Raw genomic sequence first — 17333 nt, 5'->3', positions numbered from 1 at the left:
CGAGTTAGGTGCTTCCAAAGTATCACCCAAATGTGGGTTTAGACATAGAGTATTAAACAAGCTCACTGGCATTGCCACAGTGAATATGTGATGCCCAAGAGTCATCCCTTAGCCTAGGGGGAGCCTGCGTGTGGCTTTCTGGTGACTTCTCTTGCTCTCCTAAGAATTCTCTGTGATTTTTGTTACTGTACCATGGGAAGCAGAGGATCACAGAATTTGCCAAATGATGCCCTGAAAGGACTTTCTCACTAACGATGGGCTTTCTCAAATGCAAGTGTGGTTAGATTACGAGGGTTGGTCCCTGAATGCTGAGGGTGGTTGGAGGTATCCAGTTTCTGCATGTGCCTCATTTTCTCAGTGTTTTCATTGCAGTTTTATTGGGATTGACTGATTATTGGTTTGAATTTGTTACCTTTTCTTTCTAGTAATGACTATAGCCAGTCAAATCTTATCTAATTATTCTGAAATTCTGAGTGTGTGCGGTCTCTTTCTCTCCTTCTCCCTTAGCCCTTGCCTTCTCCCCACTCTCAGTCTGTCTCTCTCTATATATGGATATATATATATATATATATATATCTCAAAGGATTATTTATCTATACTGAAACAATAGCAAAAAGCTGAATGAAACAGTTTCACAAGCAATAATATTCACAATTAGAATTTGTACTCTTAAGGCTAGGGCCATAGAATTAACTTTTTTTTTTTTTGCAAACATAATGGGATTATAAAAGGCAATATCTGGTAAAAAATGACATTTAATCTGAAAATTACAATAATGATTCTAACAAAATGCAGCAGTACACTAGGTCTCCAGGTCACTAAGTTACTAAAGTAACTACAATGGGCACCCGGAGGCCGTCGGTGAAAACGCTCGCTCTATGACGCTTGGCCACAATCCCTCAGCATCCTTGCAGACTCAGTCTGTTGGTGCCTTGACTTTACCAACCACCCATGGACATGAGAGATTAGGCTTCTTTCCAAAATTGTCTGAAACAACTAAAACATGTTTGCTTTTGAACTCTTTCTTTATTTTTATCTCTTTGGGGAGCTTGGAGTCGAAAAGTAACCAAAAAGATATGTCACCTTGCATCGATCAATGTATCCATTCGTTCTATAATACTGGAAAGAGTACACATTTGAGATGATTTCAGAATTACTTCAAGTTCTGAATGTTGCATAAACAAAAACAATGCTTGCTTCCAGCTTACTGAAAAAAAAAGTGACATATGTAAGGTTGCTGAAATGAATGACACATTTTAATTTGAGTGCTGACACAAAGTGCCTGTGAGGATCACGGAGAGTGAGGATGCTTTAGGGCCTTGCTCAGCTAAGGAAGACCTAGAAAGATGCTAACATGCTGCACAGACAGCACGGGAAACCTGGGCGGCTGGCGTAGTCCGCCCATTGCTAGGATTGCTACTCAAGCAGATACTATTTCTTGGAAGCTCAAAAACAGTTTTCCCTCCAGTAGCTTTCCGACATTTGCTTGAGTTCATCACATCCTGAAAATACATATTTGGCTCCCGGCATTTTTTCAAACCAAAGAGGAGTAATAACTGTAATTTACATTTCAACAGTGTTCTTAAAATATGACCACATCTGTATATGCCTCAAAGTCTTTTTGCCTTTTTTTTTTTTTTTAGCTTTTAAAAATAGTTCATTAAACTTTGTTAACTATTTTATGGAATGATGGATTATAAACTCAGGCCAGTAGAGAATTCCCCTAGTCCAGACATGAAAACACCAGGGCTCGGGCTGACTCTGCACCATGAATTGTGGTCCTGAGAAGACTTCTTCAGCAACTCCAATGGAACCATATTTCTCCTCATTCTCTCTCCATGATGACAGCCACGATGGCTCCTATTTCCTGGGTGCTGTGCTAGGTGCTTTACTCTGCCCAGCCAGGTGAGCACTGCCTTCACCTGTATTTTACACGCAGAGGAAAATACGCGGAGGCACAGGCTGTCCCGTGGCTGAGACGGAGGAGGCGGTAGGGGGTATCCTCTAGCCCAGGTCTCTGCTACAGGGAATCTGGGCTCTTCCCTGCCGAGCTCCATCCCACCTCAGAACCAGAACTGCTACATCTGTTGGAGCCGTCAGTGCTTTCAGAGGCGGACATGAGCAGAGTATAAAGGCTGCGTCCATGCTCCCTTGCTTTCCTGCACTCTGGGCCTTCTGGAAGGCTCAGAGACAGAGCGTTGCCAGAAACACACACACATACAACTCCGTCTTTGTCAGCACAAAGCAGGCCCCCTGAGAACCCGGCCAAAGGGAAGCGGAAGAGCACAAGATTATCCCCGCTGCCCGGGGAGGGATGGGTTAGCCAACAGAGAGAGAAAGGCGTACTGTGCTTGGGAAGTGGTGTCTATAAAAGGCTGGTCTTTTCTCACAACGCTGAGCAGCGACAAAAGTGACAGGAAAGGGAAAAGGCAGAGAGAGGACAGAGATGGAGGGGTTGGTGAAGCCGGGATCAGCCGCCTTAGTGGCAGTGGCAGGTTTCAGACGTGGTGACACAGATACAATCAGCCGAGGACAGCAGAGCGACAAATCGCTGGAGACAGAAGACAGAACAGCTTTGCTGCCATGGGGGACGACCGGCCACCTGGCTCTGGTTTCTGCAGCTCTTTGAGGCGTGGGGTGGAGAACCCCAGCTGGGGCCGGGTGGAATGAGGGCAGGCAGCTGCCTTGCTCTACAGTCCCCAAGTGCATCCGTGTATCTGGCTGGGGCAGCCCACCCAGGATAGAGGGGAAGAGGACACAGTCGTGGGACGGGGAGTCCCAGCGATATATTAATGCTGCCCACTTCCCCACCACCACCACCCCCAGCACAGCCCACAGCTGGCTGTCACAGTCGCAGCCTGCAGAGGCCACACTAAGCAGGAGGACAGCAGGGACTGGGACACTTGTACTGGTCCTGGGGCACCTGTCTTGGTCTGGGTTTCATTACTATAACCAAATATCAGAGGCAGGCTCCTTTGTTAATGAAAAAAAAAACCAAAGAGGCTTATTTTGGCTTCTGGTTCTGGAGGAACAAGTTCTAGGGGCCTCATCTGGTGATGGCCATGCTGCTGGCAGAGCTTCGAGGCTGTGGAGGGTAAGAGACAGGAAGGGCACAAGTCTCCCTCGCTCTGTTTATAAAGTCACCAGGAGTCAGTCCTGGTGCCAGAATGACCTTATCCAACCCTAACCCTAAAAGCCCCACCTTGGAGCACTGTAGTCAGGTTCAGGTTCTACCCTTTTGGTTCCTCACTATGGGAACAGAATTTCAACACGAAGCCTTGGGGACACTCAGACTACATCCCAACCACAGCAATGCTCTAACGCCACTCTCCGCTTGGGTACATGGTGCTTGCCCAGCCTTGGATCCCCTCTTCTACCCAGCTGGCTGTCCTCACATATCTCCCACACAGAAAACCTGGAGCTGCCACCAGTCACCACATGGTGCATCACACACTGCTCACGTCTGTTGAAAGATGCTGGGGAAGCATTTTTAGTTTTTGACAGGCAGAGTGGACAGTGAGAGAGAGAGAGACAGAGCGAAAGGTCTTCCTTTTGCCGTTGGTTCACCCTCTAATGGCCGCCGCGGTTGGCGCACCGCACTGATCCGAAGGCAGGAGCCAGGTGCTTCTCCTGGTCTCCCATGGGGTGTAGGGCCCAAGCACTTGGGCCATCCTCCACTGCCCTCCCTGGCCACAGCAGAGAGCTGGCCTGGAAGAGGGGCAACCGGGACAGAATCCGGTGCCCCGACCGGGACTAGAACCCAGTGTGCCGGCGCCGCAAGGCGGAGGATTAGCCTATTGAGCCACAGTGCTGGCGGGAAGCATTTTTTTAAAAAGAGATTCCCTTTTGAGAAAAAATTAAAATTTTATGGCTGGGTACCTGAATAGACGGTCTACTGTTTAGCAGGGCGAGGGACCCTAGCTGTCCAGCTTCTTTCCCAGAGACATCTACAGTTTACCTTTACACAGTTATATATGAGTCAAACAGTATTTTGATGATTGCTCTAACAGTCAAAATCTGGGGTTCTGAAGGGAGCTAAAGTGCAGGTCTCTGGTGCTAACCTTGGCGTCATGTTAGAGCGTGCAGCAGGACACCTGTCAGTCCTTGGGGCTAACGGACGCAGCAAGCCCATGGTGCACGCTGTGTTCATCCCTGCCTTCTTCCCTGACAGCTTTGCCCAGTCCTGCAGAAAAGAAAGTCAGCAGTTTAAGGGGGGGAGGGAGTGGGCCTAGTGGTTAAGACACGGGTTGGGACGCCTGCAGCTCATATTGGAGAGCCTGGGTTTGGAGTCTCGGCTCTGCTCCTGACGCCAGCTTCCTGATAATGCACACCGCAGAAGGTGGCAGTTGATGGCTCAAGCAGCTGGGCTCTACTGCCCATAAGGAAGACTCATGATTAAACTCCCGGCTCCTGGCTTCAGCCTGGGCCAGGCCTGGCCACAGTGGACATTTGGGGAGTGAACCAGTGCAGGGAACTGAGGATGCCCTTCCTCCTCCTGTCTCTCAAATTAAAACAAACAAATTAAAAAACTAAAATTTAAAATTTTCAACTATTGAGTGTCCATGGCCATCAACACACACCTCTCATAGTTTGGGCTACTTTGGGCCTAGCTCTTCCATGAGGTGCTGTGACTCTTTAGCTGTAAGTAATATATTGTCCTCCTTACAACCTGTGAGAGGTGGCATTGGTTACCTCTTTCCTAGAAGCTTGCCTGCCTTCTACCTCTGTGGGCATCATTTGTGGGCAATGATAACAGGTGTGTGTTAGTTATGGCTGATGGATGGAAATGCCTTCTCTCCGAGGGTACTTCTACCAGTCAAGGGCCATAGTGTGCTGTGCCTTGGACTCTGGGTTCCAAAGCTAGGTTACCATGGCTCAAATTTTGGTTCCTTGGACCAGTTCTGAGTGCCATGGTGCTGTAGCTTCCTCACTTCCAGTACAGAAATAATAGTGACAATGACACCATAGAACTGTTGTAGGCAGTAACAGAGAAGATCCCCATAACACCATCTGTATGACATTCCTTCATAGAAAGTGTTCTCAAAGTATAGCTATTGTCATTATTTTAGAAAAAGATTTATTTATTTATTTGAAAGGCAGAATCACAGAGAGAGAGGAAGAGAAAGAGAGAGAAAGAGATCTTCCTTCCATTGGTTCTGCTAGTTCACTCCCCAAATGGTTGCAACAAAGAGGGCTGGCCCAGGCCGAAGCCAGGAGCCAGGAGCCAGGAGCCATAGATGCAGAGGCCACCCTCTTGGGCACATTAGCAGGGAGCTGGGTCGAAAGCAGAGCAGCCTGGACTCAAAGTGGAGCTCACATGGAATGCCAGCAGTGCAAGCGGCGGCTTTACCTGCTATGCCACAGTGCCGGCCCTGTCATTATGAAAGCCAGGACTGGGTCACCAAGGATGCGCATTCAGTATTGCAGATTGGGTGACTAGAGAACCATATTTCTGATTTTAATCCAGATAAGAAACAGTGATTCTAGAAAAAAAATTTTTTCACCCAGACCTAACTTAACTTGGATGAAAACACTCATGGAACAGAACCATTTTCCAGATGGTTGCAAAGTAAATCTGTAAGATGGATATCCACACGGCAAAACTTTCAGAACTCTTTGGGTAAAAAAGTATCCGTAAGACTGCCCCCACGTCTTCCCCCACATTTCAGGAGTTACCACATATGCTGCCATGAATCATAGCTCAGTATCTCTTTGGGGAATTCAAAAACAAATAACCTGATCACAGCTTTAGGAGACAGGGGCCTGAAAAATGATGAACTAAGAGAAAGCCACATAGGTAAAAGTCCCCATCACTGGGCACTTTGTGGACTATGCATGACACAAGCTACAGAGGGAGCCACCCTCGGAGAGTCCCAGGCCTTATTATTAGCTTTAGCTCCAGCTCGAAGGTTCCATGAGGCTGGGCTCGAGTTCATTCTAAGATCCACCTGGGAGGGTCTGCTGGTCAGGCCCTCCATCGGGAAACATCAACAGCTACCCTGGAAGGAGCCGTTAGCACTGCCAGCCTTTGTTTCCTGCCAGACCAACAGGTTACGGTCCCTTGAACATTGCAGCCCTGGGGTGCTTTTCTCTCCTTCCTCATGGTCAGAGTCCAGCTTCAAGACATGCAGTTGTCTGTATTAAACAATCTGCTGCACCTCTCCTTGATAAAATCGTGCTATTGCTGTCAGGAGCACACTGGGACACAGCCCCAACCCCGGCTGGAGGTTCAGGCCCGCCCGGTCCCCTTCTGCCTGCCTCATTTCCACCGTCCCCTCTTCTCCATGGTAATTCACAAAGGCGGGGAAGAAAGGTTTATGTCCCTACCACACGCTTGCCCTGGCGCTGGGACAGGAGGGAGCAGATGTGTGGGTCTGAATGTGTTTTGAGGAGCTGCAGGTGGGGAGCAGAGGAGGGATACGCAGAGGGCGAAGCTACAGCTGGGGTTCTGTTTATCTTGGGAGTGAGCTCTGAAGCTTCTCTGGGCAAACGCTTCTCTCACGCTGCCTGGATGCTGTCTTCACAGCAGAGCTAAGTGAGACTCAGGGGCCTACGACGAAGGGGTGCTCTGCTGCTCGGAGCTTGGCATTGCCAGTTTGCCTACCACAGGTCTTGCCTGTAGGCACTATGTAGGTACTAAGCCAACTCAAAGGATGTCAGCCACCAAGCTTTACCCCCTGACGTTTGTAAGCTGTGTTCCTTTGTTTCTTCATTCTTGAAACTCCTCCTTGGTTCACCTACAGGAACCTCACTCTTTAGACATGGGGCCTTCTCTTGATCTCTAGGGACTAGCGCCTACTGCTAACCTGACACTGTGCTGTCACTTGTCATCAGCTCTCTGGAGGCTGTCCCTACTCACTGTCTCCTACTACTGAAGCAGCTGGATGCTGACTGCCTGACCTCAACACACAGCCCCAGGCCAATACTGCACACTCCCCTCTCCCCACCGTCCGCCCACTGTGAGTCACCCTGAGGCTTGTGCGGGCAGGCCTCAGCTGACTGCCCACTGCTGGACTCCCTTCTGCCTGGCTCTTCCCATTTGCCTACCCACATCTTCTCACATCTTCTTGCCCTGCTCTCACAGGGTAACAAATGGGACATCACGTGTCTCCAGGGAAACCAGTCCTGCCAATCGGGCCCCAGACTGGTATTCAGTCAATTCCACTGTGTGGTGACAAAAGTCTATCCAGCTGTCCAATATTAAGGTTCCCTTCAGAAGCTAAGACAAAGCTTGTTTGTTTAGATTCTAAAGATTCCATTTCCTTACTCACAAACACATTTCTGACTCTTTGTGGCCACCCCATCTAAAATTTCAACCCCCACCTCAAGGCTCATCATCCCCCTTTCCTGTCTTCTTTTGCTTATTTAGCAACGTTTGCTAACACTGCACGTCTGGCTTAATTCTCGTGCTTACTGTGTCTCTCTCCTGACAGAATAGAAGCCCCACAAAGGCAGCGATTTTGATTTGTTTATTTTTCCTGCACCCAGAGCAGTTTCACTCAACTGACATTGGCTAGGTAAACATGTAGACATGAAGTAGTGAACAGAGGGCTGTGCCTTCTCCCATCTGGCCAGGCCACCGGCCACCCAAGGCTGCGGGCATCCAGCCCTTTCTTCCGTCGTGACCGCTGGCTCCTCGGTCCCTGCTGACTGCAGGGCGGGCCCAGTGCTCACCTTCAGCTTGTGTTCGTGCTCCTTGTTGACGCGGGCCAGCAGCTGCGCCTTCCTTCTGTTGAGGGCATCGATGAGGGCGTCACACTGGGCCACCAGGCAGGCCTCGAACTCCACACTGTTCTCCTGCGTGAGAGAGGGCATTTCTCAGCTGCAGGGCACGGGGCCCCTCGGCTACCAGGGGAGCAGGAGCCTCCCTGTCCATGCATGGCACAGAGACCCCTGCTGAGGGGAATGAACAAGAACTCTGTGTGTTCATAAAACACAACTGGGCGAGCTTCGCTCTAGAGTGGCAGAGTTTTTGTTTGAAATTTAGATGGAAAATGACAAATATTTATCATCTAAGTCTTTTTTTTTTTAATCAAAAGGAAGCCATCTACACAGTCTGGAAGATGTTAAGCTCAATGAAGCCTTGGTTTGTGGCGCTAGACAGGCTCCGCCACACCTAGTGGCACGTGGCAGTCAGCAAGCACCGGGAAGGAAGGGGCATGGCAGTTCCGAACAACCAGAGTTTGTGCCAGTACAGTGAGCATGCTCTGGAAACCATTCACGGACCCACAGCTTGCGGGAGGAAAGGTGCCTATACTAACTCAGCGCTAGCATCCCCAGAATGTCTAAATTAAATGCTGGGCATGAAATTTTTATTTCTAAAAATCTGAAAAAATTTTAAATCTGTACATGCCATAGATATTTCTTTCAACCAATTCTCTCACTGAATTACCAGCATTTATAAAGACTCCTTTCAACAACTTATCCATGCAATTTTGATAATTAAACCATAATCTGAAAAAAGAATGTGAATTTGTAAAAAAGCAAGCAAGCAAGCAAGCTAAATACTGATCTGTACACCAGTAGTGTTTGGAAAAGAGCACCCAGCTAAGGAAACTGTAAACTTTTGGGGGCTGGCAAGGAAGGAGAAATTAATCTATCAAATTTCAATGTACTCCCCAAACCATAAAGAACTGTGTCTCTTTATAGAAGAACCTACTGGCAGGTATTTCCACCCTGCAACTGTATTCAAGAACAAGGTCTTTGAATAAGGAGTGCATTAGCAATTGTTTGAGCAATGGAGTCTATAAATGCTACCTTTTGGCTTTCATGGCAACTGCTTTTGAGTTCTCAGAGGAGGCCCTTGGAAAACATCCTGTAAGAGCTCTCTATGCCCCATGCAGGGTAATACTAGGGGGTTGGGAGTGTGTGTATGTGAATTTTCTCCTTGAAGGTTTCCACTGATTTTGAATAGAAAGAAAGCTTTGCTCTGATGAAGAGGTAAGGCAGAGGCAAGCCTGGGGCTGCACATTTTGTGCCAGTAAAAGCAAAGAAAGGCCTGATTGATAAACTCCACCGCTTTGCAAAACAGAAGGAAGTATATAAAAGTGTTAGGTTGTCAGGGAATTAGAAGTTCTAACATGGGCATGCATGCCCAAAAAAGGCAAAGTTGGTGAGTAATGCTTTAATGCCTGGACTACATTTAAAGGTCCACTTGTGCCCTGACATGGGCTACATATTAACCCAGAAAGCCCATCTATGGAGGCCAGACTAAGGTTATTTCTGTGAAGCAAATCTCAAAACCCAAGAAGAGCAGGCTGGGCACAGGGTCATTATTTTAGCATCTCATGCTGTTTATGGCTTTTCTCCCTCAACCACAGTGGAGAATTTATGGGCTCACAAATGTGGCTGACCTGCTGGTCACTGTGTCCAGATAAAGTGACCTGAAATTATAGTCACTAGGGGGCCATGGCTGGAAAACATCCAAATATTATCTTGGGACAAGAAGAATGGAACAAAAGAAGAAAGGAAAGCAGGAAAGAGGGAGAGGAAGAAAGAAAAAAAAAACAGGAACAATTACAGTTCTATAATATGTACTCATTACAAAGTGATTTGGGAACCCACAGAGTTCTTAAAGCAGGATAAAAACCCCAAATTCCCAAAGAAATGGGCCTCTTTTTAAGCACTGTAGAAGAGAATTAGGAACTCAGTGCAGAAGGCAGGAACAACTCAGAAAAATGGGCTGTGTGTCTGGCCTGTTGTCAAAGCTCCCCACTGCCAGGAGGGGTGTGTTTGGAGCGGATCCACGTGCGTCTGCACGAATGAGAGGTCTTTAGCACGCTCATGGAAAATGCCTGGACTTCAACATTATGCACACATTTCAAAACTTTCTGTACCAAAATAAACTTACCTTTTTAATTCTGTGTTTCCATGGACTTTTTGAAGTACCCTCATAAGGCAATAGACAGAGTAGTAAGAAACTGGAACTTCCCCACAGCAAATAATAATATAAGAGAAGAGAGGGTCTCCTCTCCCCCGCCCCGCCCCCACCAACAGTGCCACGTGGCCCCCGGGGCTGCTTTCCGTCTCAGGGGGTGCCCATACCTGGATCTGCTGCACCATGTTACGGAGCTGCACCAGGAACTCCTTGGCTTCTTTGGCCCTGTCTGACAGCCCGTTCAGCGCCTGGGAGAGCTGGCTCTGCAAAGACAGAGAGGCAAGCCATGGGGCTGTCATCACACAGAGCAGCAACAAGGTCCTAGACTTGTTTTCAGAGCAAAAGTTCCCCAGACCCGAGAGTTGTCAAGCTGCTCAGACTCCTCCTATGTGAGGCTGTGCCACTGAGCCGACATTCGGGTGGCTGGATTCTGATATGAATGGCGTCACAGAGCCTGCCGTGGGTTCCGGAGTACTTTCTTCATTGAAGCTGCAAGAACTCCTGGCCATGGCAGACAGAGGTCTTTCTCGCTGTTATCTCTACCTAGAATTTCCTCATCTCATAATTACTTAATTAACCAACAGTTTATTTAATGCCTATTAATTGCTAAGGATAAAAAAAGCAGAACCAAACAGTGAGCCAGGTGGTCTGGTTATTGCCAACATTACTTAGCACCCTAAGGGCACCTGGTTTGTGGGTGGGACAGAAAGAATGAAGAATGTCCAGTAGGGGACTGAGGGAGGAGGGGTAGCTACTGGCGTGACATTCTAAGGCTGCTCAGGTGTAAGGACGAAGACAATGGGCAGGGTGACACCCCCCTCCACCCCACCATGTCCTCGTTCTTCTCCCAAGTACAGCCGGGCTGCGCCAGCTCCTCTCCTCATGAGCCTCCTCACCAAGAAGGCTTGCTCCTTCTGACTTTCCACTCCACGTGTCTGGATAAGTGCGTGCTTTCTTGGCATCTCTGTTGGGGTGGCCATGGCACACACTGTTGGCCAAAGGGGTCCACGTGGGAACCTGCTGGGGCTGGCAGGCCCTGGGAAAGCACTTGTTTTTGTGCTGACATGGGACTGTGTGGCTGGTGCAGCCTCTGCCTCTCCCCTTTGAGTCCTGACTTTATGATGGATGTGATGTCTCCTGATCCTCCTCAAGTGGGAAGAGAAGGAGCCTGGGTTCCAGTGACATCTCTGAGCAGCTGAGCCAACACCTGCTCCCTCTTGCTACTTGGCTTCCTGTTCTGTGTGTAAAGTTAACACCTGTGCTAAAGCTTGCCATTGCATGCAGCCATGCCCACTTCAGTGGATGTGAAATTCCTTCTCCTAGCAGGCTGGGCACATCTTCCACCCCTCGTGTACAAGAATGCTGCCCTCTCACACAGCGCCTTTGAAAACTACAGCCTTTCCCCTCCTTGCCAACTCAGCGCCTTGTCCACCCTTTCCCTTCAGTAAAAGGACAGAATGTTAAAATTATATCTCTTGGTCCTGGAAATTTGTTTTTCTTTTACATTTGCCTTATTAAATTCAAAGTTGGGCACTGACTCTCTTTAAAAATATGCATGCCAAATGCCTGGTGGGAGCGATGTGGGATTGTGGGAAGAACACAGGCTTTGGAAGGGTTCAGATTCTGCCTCTTTCCCTTACTAAGTGTAACCTTGAGAAAGCTCCTCTGCTGAGTGACTCTAATGGGAAAAAAAGGGGGAATGATAATAATAATTTGTAGTCAGGTTATTGTGAGGGCTGAATGCATTAATGAGTGTGAAAGCTTATGCTAGTAAAAGGTAGTGGCTGAGGGAACTATTTTGAATTCACAAATGCTGCCAGTCACTGGCTGTTCAATTTTTTATACATTGTGTTGCCTCCTGCATAAAAGGAGAAGGATAATGGTGCTGTTGTGGGCAGTACATGAGATCCCGGATCTAATGCCCAGAGCCCCACGGGGGCATAGCGTAGGATGCAAGTTTAATATGTTTTTTGCTTTCTTCTTACACAAACACCTGCTGGCTGGAGGGATGGCTGGCTGGAGCAGGACCTATTGGAAAACATTCTTGGTCACTTGTACTCTGATCTATGTACTCAGACCTGGGAGGCTTGATGCACCCAACTGAGTAAGAGAAAGCACACACGAGCCTTCAGGGGCAAAGAGCCACTCAATTCTTTATTGCCAGGTCCCTACCACCCCATCATTTGGGGCAAAAGTTTCTCCCCAAGGATTATTTCCAGAAGCTCAGGGGATCAGGAGGGAAACAGGGTCTCATTTGGAGCAGGCAATAAAACAACAGACATGTTTTAAAGGAAAAATGTTTTCTCATTTACTTTAGAACTCTTATCGATTTTTTTCTGAATGAGTAAAAGTTTACCAGGATACCACAGCTTTCCTCCCCCTTTAATTATAATCCACGCCTTGGTAACCACTCTTGGGGGTTTGGATACAGAAGCCAAATTCGTTTGGCTACAAAGAAGTGAATCTAGCTATTTGATTGCTCCCATCCCAACCTTATACTTAATTGTGTCTGTATAATATAAGCCATATCTGACACTCATTAAGATGTGCTGATCAGATACTACTATATACATGGGAAAACAATGATTTAGTGGAAGACAAAAGTGCTGGCTTCATCCACTCATAGGATTTTAAATGGCAATGCAAATAAGTGAACCATAAAAACTCAATTTATTTCTAAATTTCTCTGTTTTGAAGCATGTTCAGCTCAACCGCCTTCTACTTGGCTAACAATTGTAATGGTGTTTGATAAACAACTGCACTACAAGATATAGATCCAGAAACCTTTCCCCTGAGCTCTGCTCACTTGTAGAAACTGAGCAGGAGACAATGAAAAATCACCAGGACTTATTTATCAGTAGAAATTACTCTCATTCTAAGGATTTATGTGTTCCTTGCTTTTATAGGATAGTCTTCTGATCACAATTATAAACTACATCTGATGTACAAGGCCACTGCTTTTGATTGGTTTTGTTTTCCAGAAGCATTTAAATTCCGGCTCTGTGCTAACAGATGCTCTGTATTCAGGACCACGGAGCAGCCCTGAAAACGGATGACCAGAACACTGAAGATCAACTGTGCAGTGTGTTTTCATTACAACATCTTTGGCTGTACATGCAGCTGTTAAAGAGAAAAAGGTATGGTTCTAAAAGCTGTTTATGCCTAAGCAATGGCATTCAGGTTTCTCAGATTTTTTTTTTTTTAAAAGTCACTGTCATGACCTGAAAGTGAATGAGACTAGAAATTGATGCAGCGGCAGAAGCACTGACAGATTTCCAGTCAAGTTGTTCTCGAATCAGAGCATGCTCAGAACAGTCCTGACCTCCCAGAAGGATGCCAAGTTGTTCAAGCTTGAAGGAGAGAAACAAAGAACTCCCCCTCTCCTGCCCTTGTTGCACTTCAACTTCCACCCTGGGCCCAGTTCCTGTTGTCTCCCAAAGGAGTGATGCCACCAGAGATCAGGAACTCAACACGGGAGCAAACACGGAGGACGCTTCAGGACCCATTTCTTCGGCTCAGCAAATGACTGACAGAGTATACTCTGTCCTGACCCACTCCCCTCTTAATTACACGGCAGCCCAAGCTGTTGGGCATGCTCAGAGAGAAGACCGTGCCTCCTTCCCTTTCCCAGCTGCAAACGTGATTCGCCTGTCTCCCTCTCGGCTCACTAAGGAGACTGGGTGAAGCCTCCTGGCTGTCAACGATGCCGAGTTACAGGCATGGGATAGGTCAAAAAGGGTCAGCCAAAGAGTTGGTACAAACCAGATGAGGGGACAAAACCAACAGTAGGTGGATGGCCCAGGAAACGGCCGTGCTGCCTCTAGAGCTCCATCTGGTGCCTGGTGTGCACATCCCTGGATCTGCAAGTCAAAGCCCACATCACCTCCTTCCCAGGGTCCATGGTGAGCACAAAACACCGCAGGAAAGAGGACACAAATGTAGCAGGGTTCTGAAGGCAGGCACCCCAGGAGATGAACAATCTTCCTGAACAAACACTGATTTTTGAGCCTTACTACGTTACTGACACCATACGATCAAAAAGTTAAAGTCGGGAATTCTGAGTTACAATGCATTGGATTCTCTTATGAGTCAGGAATATGACAGGGGCTCTAGATGTTTACCCTATTCGATCCGAATGCTTACTCTGACATTTTGCAGAGCCTCGGGAAGGGTCTACATGGGTGGAGGTTTTACTGCTCACATACTAGGCCAATGCCAAGGTCGTGCTCCATGCTCAGGACTCCCAAAGAAAGGAACAAACACAATCGCAGTGAAAACCAGGGCAGGTGAGCAGAGGAGGGGATTATGATTGGTTATGATGGGAGCTGACTATGCTCAACAGGTAACATGTAAACCAAAAGATGATTAGTTGCCCTATGAAGTGTTCAATTTCTTGTTTTCTGCGTAAAGATTTTGTGTGGGAATTTGGAAAAGACCCCTGTCATGGAGAGGGTTCTCATAGCAGAGCAGAAACAGCTGTGAAGAACAGCCACATCCTGGTTTTAAAACCTGCTGGCCTGAGGTCTTGGGCAGAGATTGGGCTTAGTGGAGAAAGAGGTAAAGGAATGAGTGACCAGACTCGGGGAACATCAAGCTAAGCTGCCCACGAGGCCTGATTCTCCTGCTAGCTGAAACGTCTATTCTTCCTGCCTGCAACTTTCCTGTCCCCATGAATGGATTTCTCTGATTTCTCTGGTGGAGGAAGATCCCAGATCTTCACCCCAACCCTCCCAGACCCCTGCAATGGGACGGGGAGGAATCCTACTTGGAGATGCCAGCCTCTCTCTAATCCAGCAGCAGGGCTGTGCAGTGAATAGGCTGTGATCCATAAACCAAGAAATTTGGCCTGGGAACTGAGGCACACCATGTAGGGACAAGGCGTGCATGTGTGAGTGTGTGTGAGGCCATGTGTGAGTACATGAGATTGTGTGTGCAAATGTGAGCATGCAAGATTGTGAGCATAGGTTTATAAGTATGTGTGTGACTGTGTCTGTGTGTGATACCTCCTTAGTAGAAGAGGGGTGAGGCCAGTGTCCAAGGGGCCTTACTTGTAGGGATTCGGCCCATCAAACCACTGCTTACTGCCAACTGGTTGTGACAAAGATCCCCTCTTTGGCCAAATCCTAGCCAGGCTCCTCTGAGAGCTTCCTGACTATACCTCAACACTGACCACTAACACGCCTTTGAACAGCTCAAGGCTTTATCCCTAGGATACTCCAGCCCCCTTAATGAGTTGATCTGACAAAACTCAATGCTGCCTAAAGAATTTACTATTTGTTTTCCAGCCTCTGTGCATGAGGCCGGCGCCGCGGCTCAATAGGCTAATCCTCCGCCTGCAGCACTGGCACACCAGGTTCTAGCCCTGTTTGGGGTGCCGGATTCTGTCCCGGTTGCCCTTCTTCCAGGCCAGCTCTCTGCTGTGGCCCGGGAGTGCAGTGGAGGATGGCCCAGGTGCTTGGGCCCTGCACCCCATGGGAGACCAGGAGAAGCGCCTGGCTCCTGCCTTAGGATCAGTGTGATGTGCCGGCCACGCCGGCCATTGGAGGGTGAACCAACGGCAAAAGGAAGACCTTTCTCTCTGTCTCTCTCTCTCTCACTGTCCACTCTGCCTGTCAAAAAAAAAAAAAAAAAAGAAAAGAAAAAGAAAAAGAAAAGAAAAGAAATATACATGCATGAAATACTAAAACACTGTCTAAACACATGTCCCTGTTTGGGGTTTGGTCAAGTATAATTATTCGAACAATAGGGTAGGTTGTAGTGTCATTCACAACTCTTTGCTTCCTTCCACTTTTTTGGGTCATATGCCTTGCAGAGCCTCATGATGATGGAGCCATGAGTCCCTGTCCCACTGTCATTCTAAAAAGATTCTGTGACTTTTCTTTTTTCTTTTTTTAAAAGATTTATTCATTTTATTTGAAAGGCAGAGTTAGAGAGAGAGAGAGAGAGAGAAAGACAAAGACACAGAGAGAGATCTTCCATCTCCTGGTTTACCCCTTTGCAGCTTGCAAAGATGAGGACTGGGCCAGACCAAAACCAGGAGCCAGGAGCTCCTTCCAGGTCTCCCATGTGAGTGCAGGGGCCCAAGCACTTGGGCCGTCTTCCACTGCTTTCCCAGGGGCATTAGCTAGCAGCCGGACGGGAAGAGCAGTAGCCAGGAATTGAACCGGTGCCCATATGGGATGCTGGTGTTGCAAGCAGCAGTTTAGCTGACTATGCCACAGTGCTGGCCCTGTGATTTTTCTTTTGTTCTTCTTCTTTGTCATATTGATCATGGTGTGCTGATAAACCAGCTCAAAAAAAAAAAAAAAACACAAACAAACAAAAGCCACACACATTTTGATTTGTAGTGTTTGCCAATTTTTATCGTATACACACACCATTTATTTTAGACTACCAAAATGACATTACTGTACAGGGAGATGAGAAGATATAGGTGGGCTCTTCTGAGATGTGGGTTGTAGAAGCCAGCTCATCCTGCCATATCCCAATAGTGACCACGGGCCTCAGCAAGAGAAGAAAGGGCGAACAGAACCTAAGTCAGTCTCCACGATAGGCTATAAAGGAGAAACAAACGTTTCATTGATAAGCCACTCAGATGTCGGACGTTACTTGTTCCTGCTGCAGAAATGACTACTATAGAGAGAAATTACAACTTTTCCCTTGTGGTTTGTTAATTTAACCAGTATCTATAGACTAAGACCCAGTGACACAGTGATTCACGCCAGGAAAACGACAATAAAGAAAGTAGACAGGATCTTTCACTTGAGGAACCACCACTGCTCTGAAATGGTGACCATCATTCTTTTTTTTTATTTTAAAGATTTATTTGAAAGGTAGAGTTACAGAGAGGGAGGGAGGGAGGTTGGGAGATAGCTTCCACCTGCTGGCTCACTCCCCAGATAGCCACAGTTGAAGCCTGGAGCCTGGAACTCCATCCAGGTCTCCCACGTGGGTAGCATTTGGGCCATCTTCTGCTGCTTTCCCAAGTACATCAGAGTGAACTGGATTGAAACTGGAACAGTTGGGACTCGAACTGGTGTTCATATGGCATGTACGCTGGCTTAACCTGCTGCACCACAACACCAGCCCCCTACTCATGCCCCCTTAAAATTTCTCTCCCTCAGCCTCTCTAATGAAGCCAAAGTCTAGGACAGTCTAACAACCAGCTCCAGAAATGCAGTCTCTAGGCCTCTCAAGGAAAACAAGTACTTCTTTCCCAGCCAGCCAACCAGCTCCGCCACCATGGAGCTCCCGTGAGATCCCGTAGGGCCTGGCCACCAAGTTGCCCATCCTCCTGCGCCTCGAGGCGAGGCTGACACTGGAGATGCACACAGTCACGGCAGGATGTTCCCCAGTGAGACCGGAAAACACTCTCCACCGCAGGGCACAATGAACAGACACTGTTGCCTCACCCGATGGTCAGAGTGTCTTGCGGGGGAAACTGGTTGGCCAAGCC

General features: G+C 47.8%; 1 protein-coding gene across 10 annotated transcripts in view; it reads right to left on the bottom strand.

Moving 5' to 3' along the window:
• The window catches only part of TRIM9 (tripartite motif containing 9), a 114306-nt gene that overhangs the window by 49452 nt on the left and 47521 nt on the right, over positions 1-17333 (bottom strand). For all 10 annotated transcript variants that reach the window (XM_008269649.5, XM_002718240.6, XM_017348289.4 and 7 more), the window contains exons 2-3: positions 10045-10140; positions 7675-7797 (exon numbers count right to left, since the gene is read on the bottom strand). In XM_008269649.5, the coding sequence (XP_008267871.3) occupies positions 7675-7797; positions 10045-10140 (219 nt within the window). The remainder of the gene's footprint in view (positions 1-7674; positions 7798-10044; positions 10141-17333) is intronic.

This window comes from Oryctolagus cuniculus, chromosome 12, assembly GCF_051225735.1.
Source record: "Oryctolagus cuniculus isolate XC-2025 breed Fujian yellow rabbit chromosome 12, ASM5122573v1, whole genome shotgun sequence".
NCBI lineage: Eukaryota > Metazoa > Chordata > Mammalia > Lagomorpha > Leporidae > Oryctolagus > Oryctolagus cuniculus.
This window is presented reverse-complemented; position numbering and strand designations above follow the sequence as displayed.